The following is a 9,526-nucleotide window of genomic DNA, read 5'->3' as shown; positions in this document are numbered from 1 at the left end:
GAGCGTTTCTGTCATTCTCCAGAGACCTTTTGCTTTAAGTAATTGAAATGGATCAGAGCTCTCCCACTATCTGCTTTCATTGTGCCTCTCCCAGCCAGGCAAGTGAAGTTTCAGCAACTCCAAAATGAAGCAAGGTTTAAAAACTGCACATATAATCATAATGATATGATAAATCTGCTTTACTGTAAAGTGCTGTCAGCTCAAGCTTGGCTTTAAAAAAACCCAACAAACTAAAATACCCAACAGAATTATTCAAAACCAATAGAAATAATTCCTTTAAAAATATAGTAGTGATAGCCTTGCTTTTAAGTCATGACTGACCCTGGCAGAACTTAGCATCTCTGAAAGTACTGAAGCACTCAGAACCTAAAATACAGAACATGGAAAATTAGACTTGGATAAAATCAGTTCTGATAGCTTTTCACTGGCCACACTGAGAAGAGAGCATACTCTTTCCTTTTCAGTAAGAGATAGATAGATAGATAGATAGATAGATAGATAGATAGATAGATAGATAGATAATAATAGATAATAAAGTGCACTGAGGTTACATGTGTACATGTGCTGACCACCAGCATGCAAGATTGTGGCCAGAAAAACACCTTTTGATGACAATTAATTTATCTGTCTTTATCTATCTATCTATCTATCTATTAGCTTGGGCTGGTTTTATGTTTTTCAGTATGTTTTTACAGTATGTTTGCACAACCAGTAAGGACACCCAGAGTTGACAACTAATCTTTATTGAATCATTCATATCAAATGAACACTTTTAGGAGTCTGGCCATGGAGAGTAAAAGCATTCCTTTGAGAGGAGAGATAGCAGAAATCCTTATTGGAAGCTTGGTTTATATTTAAATGTCTGAGGAGAAAGCAGGATTTCAAGTGACAGGACTGAAATGTGGACACATCAAAGGTGGGGGTCCTAGCACAGGGGTAGGCAGTCAGGTTCACAGTTGCAGTGGAGATGCTCTGGGGTGCATTAACCCTTCACACTGTGCAGCCTCTTAGATGAGAAGGGGTTCTGTATGCCAGGTCTCAGTCAAACTATGGAGTCAGTCATCTGTTCTGTTCCAGCTGGAAAAGTTCCTATCTCTGTTTAGTGCTTACTTTCTGGTCAGATGGTAGTGTACAAGGGTTCAGGTCTCAGTAATGCATAATTTGGAATTGAAAACCTCTTCAATTTAATTTTGAAAGAATTGGCACATGTTCTTTTTTTCTTCCTCTATTAATTTCCTGATTTCACTGACATGAGAGGAAACCATATAATTATTCCACTTAAGTAGCATCAGAACAGATATTTAAGACCCTGTTTTAGTCATCTGGGAGCAGAAAATAGGACACACACAGTGGGACTATGATGGGGTCTTGGCCCATAGGGAAATGAGCACTCTTAACTTTCTAAAGTGAGGGAGTTGAAGACTCTCAGTACTTGCCTGTCCCATTCTACTCGATCCTTTAGTTCCTTTAAGCACGTGACAAAGCCATTAACTTAAATGGGAACATTAATGCACTGAAAAATAGGTGCGGAGGTAAGTAGCAGGAAGCCTAAAGGGAGTGAACAGAATGTTTTAGTGATCTGGCAGTTTACTTCACCAAATGCGAACAATACACAACTATTCTCTCATTCCTCTGTTTCGCTCTCCCATGCTGATCTCTTTCCTGGGTGCTGACGTTTCTCTTCTACCCTGTCTTTGCTAACATTTGCTACAAAATCAAGCAGCAAGCTGCCTTGGTTACAGGTGGAGGAATCCTGAAAGTCACAGGGCCTTGCATCATCTGGGCTGTCAGAATTCCAGTGCCTTTTTCCAGGGTGCTGACGTTTCTCATGGTATGGGTCTCTTAGGCCTACCTCAGCATTCCAGCCTCTCTGGCGGGTACGCTGGTGCTTGTAGGTCAGGGACCTTCTGCCTGGATGCTGCCGTTTGGATAACTCGTTCAAGTAGGTTAGCTGTGCACTAGGGATGTCAGTGTTCTGATCTGGCTGTGACCTTCTGCCAGGATGCTGTTGCTTTCTCAGCTCCAGATAGCTGCTAAGGTCATCCTCTATCTCTCTTTTTCCTGGGTGCTGCCTCTTCTGAATGTCTCCGTAAGATTTGTCTTCCTCAAAATCTTTTTTTCCAGGATGCTGTCTCTTCTCCAGGTCACTTAGGTACTTTTTTCCAGGGTGTTGTCTTTTGGAAAACCATTCTGGCAGATTTGATTCTGTCCAAGGAAAAGAATAGTGTTAATAATCCCCCATAATCCTCACTAAGAAAGATTAAATGGGAATTTGTGGAGTTCTCTGGTGCAGGATTACAATTTGTTGCTCATTATTCCCACGTAATTGCAGTTAACTCTATAATCTGGATGGCACCTCTCAAAGCAGTTTTGGCACATTTTTAGTGAGGATGGATTGATACATTAGGAGCTGGCTGCAGGCAAATGAGAAGACATCCAATGACAAAGCCTGATGAATTGATTCTGGTAAATGTGTCAGACTCAGGAAAAGGAAGGTGAGTAAAAGATGCTGAGCAGCTGTGAGAAATCAGCTGCAGAAGCTGGGTACAGGGAAGAGCTGCACATCAGCTTGAGACAGGGAAAGGACAGGGCTGAGACACAAGTAGAAGCAGAGATGTGGACATTTGAAAGCCAGCTCAGTATTTCCAGCAACCAGCCATAACTCTGTTAGTATCTCTTACTTGTTCTTAAGCTCTTTCTAATATTTCAAGTCTTGAATCGACATGACCAGCTCTCACCATTTATGAGAAGAGGAGGAAGTCTCACTCTGTGGGCACTTGGGGCCAGCTCCTCTTTCCACTCTGCAAGGGCTCTGTGCTCCTGGCTGGTGGCAGGCACCTGTGTTCTGCTTCTTCAGTCCCCAGGTCTGATTTGCTCCCACTGCTGTGACTAGTGAGAGTATAGCTGCTGCAGGCCAGGAGGTGGGGGACTATAGAGCAGGCTCTGCCTTCCCAGCCACAGAAAAGCCCACCTCTGGTGGGCTGGAGAAACCAGTGGATTGAGGTAGCAGGGGAATGGCAGCAGTCCCTCCTCCAGTTAACATATGAGGTACAGTGTCCAGAACTGGAGAATGTCCTCCATGCATCCTTTTAGAGCTTCCCTAGGGAAGTACTAGCCAGACAAGCAAATTTTCTGTGACAGGCTTCTACCTTCTTACTGTGCAGCAGCTGCTCGGTTATGGTCCAACATTGCCTAAGTGGGGAGATCTTGGAGAAACAAGCACCTTTGGAGAACTCTGTGTTGATGTATTGCAGCAGACCTCCTATCCTTCCCCTCCCCTTAGTTAGGATAATTAATCTGTATATTAGAACCTGGGAACTATACATTGGATCTCATTATCTCAGCCAAGTACTATGACAACATAACCAAATGGATGTCCCTAGTGTTTTATATTTACCCTTATTAATCTCTTCTTCCTTTTCAGATTTCTTGAGGACAGACTGAAGAAGGAGGCTTTCAGATGTCTGCAGGATGTCATCCAGGGGACCTCTTCCCATGTTCTCACTTCTCTCTGGGAGGGGCTGCCCACCATTGAGGCAAACACCACACAAGGTCAGGCAGAGGAGTAGCAGTGGCAGCTGGAGAGGTGACATTGTGGGACAGGGGTTCCTGCAGCTTCAATGAGAGAGAGAGAGAGAAAGAGAGAGAGAGAGAGAGCAACAGGGAAGGAGGATGGAGCAAACAAACCTAGCAATAATGGCAATATTTCCAGACACTGAAAAAGAAATATGGCACTTCTATAGAGATTGAAGTCTCTTATGAGGGTCCTTCCTATTTTCTGCTCAGTTTATTTTATATTCTCAAAGAATCTGTAAATTATTCATAATGAAAACCAGGCACCTCTTCATTTTTCTGGGAGAATAAATATTAACATTTCAAACACTTAACTTCCTGATGTTAATAGTTCTGAAAGCCAGTGATTTTACTTTGCCTTCTGCCAAGAGGCAAAAATAATTTCTCTTTTGAACTTTATGTTACCTATTTTCCCACAGGGTGTACACACACACATACCTGCACTAACAATCTCCACCAGGCAATTCTCTTTGTTAAGGGTTCATTTTAAAATAGTACTGGGATTTGCAGCACTTTCATTCCACCTTTGCTTAAAACCCAACTTTAATACTCCATTAGTTTTTTAGTATCTGTTTCTATACATTTCAAATGCCTGCATGTCTGTGTATGTCAGTACAGCAAGACAGGTAAACTCTGTTGGTCAGAGAGATTTCTTGCATTGGGTAAGCACCTCATATTTTTTTAAGAGACATAATAGTAATAATCATGTTCTCTGATACCTCTTGCCCAGATACTAAATGTTTTTCTATTCCTTCTAGCTAGAACAGGAATTCCTAATACACTTATCACGGATTTATTTTTCAGTAAGCAGAGCTCCTTCAGTAGAATGGAATACATCTTTAATAGTAGTATAGCAGCCATTCATCTTAATTTATATCTTCAGAACATAAAATAAATGCAAAATTTTACAAAGTTAGAGAGAATAAGTATATTACCTCTTTTATTGGCAGGTTTCTGTCACCTCTGATGAAGTCCTTGGACAGCAGCTCTAAGAATATCACACTGGCTGTTTGGCTCAGAGCAATCTTTAGAAGAAAAGTTAAAATCAGCTAAAAAGGAAAGTATTTGGTAAATTACCTGCTTTGTAGTTTCAGATTTTTGCTTGATGCATCAGCCAAGAGATTGTCTAGTCCCTTAAAGCTGTTTGCACATCTAAGTTTCAAAGTTGCCCTTTTCCTGCGACAGACACAGAGTATCCAACAGAACTGTTGCCGAGTTCTCACTGGGTGGCTGGTGTTCTTATAGGGACTGCCTCTGGACCTGCATGCTAATAGCTGTGAGGTAATGTAGGTGATGTGTGGCTCCCTTCCTTTTCTACCAGTGCTTGAGATCTGCATTCTGAATGCATTTTAAAACTGATGGTTATTTGCTGACCTCTGTATATTCATGCTCAACTTCCAGAAATTGTTGTTTTTCCGTCATTTAAAGACATTATGTTGAATTTTATGTAACGTAGCATACAGAAAAGGAAGTTTTTCTCTGCTTAAAGCCAAGCTTGTATATCCTCTATTAAGCAAGCACTGTGGAGTAAAGGCAGAGAGGCAGGTAATTTATTAAGCTGTGGAAGAAAAACAATGAAAAAATGTACTGGGTTATATTTAAGTAAGTTTATACATGGGTTGTTATTCTGAATCACACTATGCAGTTTTTGGCTTACAATTTCATATTTTCTTGGCATGGACTTCCATAAACAGTACATTGGAGTATGGGGTGCATAGCCTGAGATATTAAAACACAGTTATGTTGCTGCCATGTGCTTCAAAAAGCATTATAGTATTCTAACTAGAAATAAGACTCCCTCTCTTTAACCTGTCTTTCTACTTGAGCTGGAATTTTAGCAGCTCTCTAGGGTGCTGTGCCACTGTCTGAGGCTGAAGGCATTTCAGTGATGCTCTTAAAAGCACTGCACTTAAAACTGGATTAGTTATGCTTATAAGGAATGTGGATCCTCATGTGGCCTGTAAAATTTCTTAAGACAAAGGGCATCTCTTCTCTGAACAGGTGTGGAAATACCTGCTAAAACTAAAGAGAAGTGAAGTTAGTTGTTCTCTAGCAATGTGACTTGTTACCCATCAAAATAAATTTAAAAAAATTGTCATCTTACAGAGCTTTTTCCCCCACCCTGTTCAGCTTTACATGATGGATCAGAAAACACACATGAAAAATCTCGGTTTCAGTTCTTTAGGAAATGAAAGCTTCTTTTGGGTGACTTCAGTGGAATGCAGACATTACCTCAGCCTTAATCCATGAGAGTGTGGTTATCTCCTGGATTTTGACTTATATTGACTACCAAATGTATTGGTAGTCGCAAATAGATGTGTTTTTTTGATATTAATTACCATGATGTAATTTGAGAAGAGTCTAGGATGTCAGTGCACTTGTTCCAGATCTGTAGTGAAGACAGAGCTTGGGGCCTACAGCATTTGTAACAATTATATTTAAAATGGAATATATGTTCCTTCTTGTTTGGATTTCTAAGGGAGTTTGAGACATCATGCACTTAATGTGCAGAGCACATCTGTGGCTTTGTGAAGATGCTGTCTTTGTCAGTCTAAGGCCATGAAAGTATCACTTTCCTGAGCACGTCTCCAGATGAAAGATCTGTGAGGCAACTAAATTCAAAGATGAACAGGCAATTTACAATAACAGGCCAGTAAAGAATGACAGGACAACTATAGTCCCTCATCCAAAGCAAAGATCCCTGTGAAGACAGTTCCGATGTATTTTTAGCTTTAAGCAATGCAGTAGGGAACAGCTAAGAGTTTTATATTAAAAATAGCCTTCCATATGAATGTATTTCATCTTAGCACTGAGCCATTGAGTCAGATTTCACTTGTGATGCAGCAGTTGACATATCAATTTTCTCAGTTATCTAGAAATGATAGAATTGATGTCAGTTATTCGGGGCAACAGGATAGCTCAGACTCATGCTTTGGAACTTTGTATGACTGCAGTTTAATAAATCTGCCACTTCCAATGCGAAAGTCCTCATAATACATAATTATGAGCTGGAAATAATTCTCAGCATGTAGTCCTCTCTCCAGTTTGAATTAATCCAGACAGCATAGCAGGCTTGCACATGTGGCTGCAGCTTAGATCCAACAGGAGCTGCTCCATGTAGGAGCCTCTGGCTGGCTCGGGCAGGTGCAGCGACGGCCACGTGCTTGAGGCCACACTGCTGTCAATGCCCCGTCTGTCCTCATCCTGGGGTGCTTTCTTCTTAAGACTATCCAACCATCACAAACCAAACTCTGTAATGAAGGAAGATTAAGAAGCTGTTCAGAATTACTGAAGCCTTCAACCACATGATGAAAACATCCTTTTTAAAAAATGTATTGAGAAGGCATGCCTGGCTTAAGCAGCTTATCTAGAAAGCCTTGTAGGGAGCTAGCAACAGACTTCTTAACAACTTCACTGCTCTGTTTCACTTTTCTAAAGACGTGTTTTAAAATACAATTCCAATTCCATCACTGCTTCCTTTGATTTATAGGTCAATATACTCATTTTTTAAACTCAGGTGTCATACCATAAGAGATCTTCAGGAGTTACTACACCCAGGAAATGCCAAGCAGCTAGTGTGAAGTAAATGAAACTACAAAGCACCCAGCAATGAACATCTATGTTCTGAGACTGCAATGCAGTTTTCATGAAGAGTGCTTAGAAATATTACAAAGGAAGTACTGAAACAAGTACAAAGAGTGTCTTGGGCCTGCATGCCTGGCTACAGCAACAACCTGATTTCAGATTCACAAACAAGGAATGGGTGATCTCGAAAAAAAGTTGGGGGGGTTTGGTTTTTTTGGCTAGATGGACTTCTGGATCACTAGCATTTGATCAGAACAGGAGTAGTAGGTCCAAGTTGGCTCTAGACATTGTAGGTGAGTTCCTGGTTACTGGTACAGGTATTCTACATGGCATAAAAATGCATGCAAATCCCTCATTTTATTAGGTAGGGGCTAGGAATTCCCTTTCTCTTAGGAATACCCTCTATGCCAAAATGAATAGGAGTACAGTCCAATGCTAGGTCATAAATCCTGCACTGTTTCCTACACTATTCAGGGATTCGTTTCTCAAAGGAGACAACTCAAAGTGGAGGTTTTCTGAGTGTTTTGGATCCAAAAGTTATGCTCTGTAGAATTCTACAGGGTGAGATTTGGCTTGTATTCTCATTCATTTTATAATCATAATTTCATAAAAGAAGTTATTTTATCCATTGACAGAAACTGAAAGTAAGCCTTATTCAAGGAAGCACATGAAGGGAGCTTAGCATGTTTTCATTGTTATTAAAATCTGCTTCTGAACACCCTTGGGTTGAGGACATCATGTAGAGACCGGGATGAAATCCTGTTCCCGCTACATCCCCCCGCAGGGCTCCTCAGTAGGTACAAAGTTATATCCACAGTGCAGTGGCCAGGATTTCAAGCCGAGTATCTGGCCCTTTGCTCAGACTTATTTTTGGCTTATTTAGACTGATTTTGCAGAGCTTTAATGCTTTGTTTAAAGAAAGAATGGTAAATTTAAGCACCTCAGAGGGTCTTCCATTTTGTGAACATGTCCTTTTCCTATTTCACAGCTAGAAAACTGTATCTTTTTAACATTATATCTTTTGTTTTAGAATGCTCTATTTCCTTTTTTTCACCACATTTTTTCTGTTTCATTTTCCCTACAGGTGACTTTTCTATTTAAAGGATTTCTGGAGGTTTATTTTCTAAGTGGTAATATCCTTCCTTCCCACTCACTGCACAATTACTCATGACACTGTGAGGTGAATTCATGGGTAGGAGGGAGATTATTTTCTCAAACTCCAGAACCATCTTCCAAGCTGTGTTTTCTGTCTGTCACAAACCCACTGACAGCTCAGACCTGCCCTTTCTCTGCTTGTGTTGAGTCCTTGTCTAGCTCAATGTCAGTTTGTAACAATTGGGCCTGTCACTGAGGGCACAATTGTTGGTTCCTAAAAAGATCTTGAAGGTGAATGATGAGAAAACCTGCTGCTAACCCAGGTCTGATCTCTGTTTTAAAGAACATAAACACTCATTTTTTTGTGCAGTCCATCAACTAGGACAGCCTGGAGTTGGACAGAAAGTTCTCCTTGGCAGATTTTGGCATCTTCCTTGGCACACCTTGCTCTAGTCACTGTCAGAGATGGGTAACTGAAGTACATTGGTCTTCTTTGGTATAGTCATCCTTTAGGAATCCTACAGTGTAGACGTAGTTATGGAAACTGCTCTTCTTTTAGGGACCTGTAGGATAAAAAAACTGTGAAATTGATGTGCTGCCTGCCATTGCATTTGTTACCATTTTCACTGGGAGGTGTTGATGGATTAAGTGGTTTGCACTAGGTTTGCTCTGCATTACAGAGCTGTAGTTGCAGAATCAGGAAGTAAGACCAGAATCTATTCACTTTGATTCACTTAGCATTCCCTTAATAAAACAGTGTGGTTTTTTGGTAGTACATCACAAGAGACACATTTTTCTCCTTTAGAAAGTTGCCTACAGGACATTACTTCTGTGTACAAGGCTGAGAGAAATCTCCCCACTGGCTACTTAAAGCATCCCATTAGTTTTTAGTAAGTGTACAATGTCACTAGGACTGTAGTTTCTAACTCCTCGTATCTTTAAACAGTTTTATCCTCTTGATGATTTACTGAATTGTGTTTATTGTGATGACTGCAAACCTAAGCTGTTGTGTCTGATCCTCCTCTTGTTAACTGTTATAAATTGGGAATGACTTGTTTGCTAACAGAAATGAGAAGCAAATCAGCTCTTTTGTTTTCTCTGGAAGATGAAAAGCACAGCTTACTTATGTTACTCCTCCTATGGTAGTCCTTGAATTGAACTAATCAGGGAGAAAATTATGGAGATGGGTATCAGTAATAGGTGGGCAACTCTATCCTGTGTGATCCTTTTAAAATACAGTTTCTCATGCATCAGGGTATGTCATTTTCCCTAC

General features: G+C 40.6%; 1 protein-coding gene across 1 annotated transcript in view; it reads right to left on the bottom strand.

Moving 5' to 3' along the window:
• Positions 1 to 1,624: 1,624 nt before the first annotated feature.
• TRH (thyrotropin-releasing hormone) overlaps positions 1,625 to 9,526 on the bottom strand; it is an 11,320-nt gene continuing 3,418 nt past the window's right edge. The window contains 2 exon segments of the mRNA XM_010003363.1: positions 1,625 to 2,205; positions 3,398 to 3,781. Coding sequence (XP_010001665.1) covers positions 1,625 to 2,205; positions 3,398 to 3,781 — 965 coding nt within the window.

This window comes from Chaetura pelagica, unplaced genomic scaffold, assembly GCF_000747805.2.
Source record: "Chaetura pelagica isolate M959 unplaced genomic scaffold, ChaPel_1.0 scaffold328, whole genome shotgun sequence".
In the NCBI taxonomy this organism is placed as follows: domain Eukaryota; kingdom Metazoa; phylum Chordata; class Aves; order Apodiformes; family Apodidae; genus Chaetura; species Chaetura pelagica.
The sequence above is the reverse complement of the archived record's forward strand: the minus strand, read 5'-3'. Positions and strand labels throughout refer to the sequence as shown.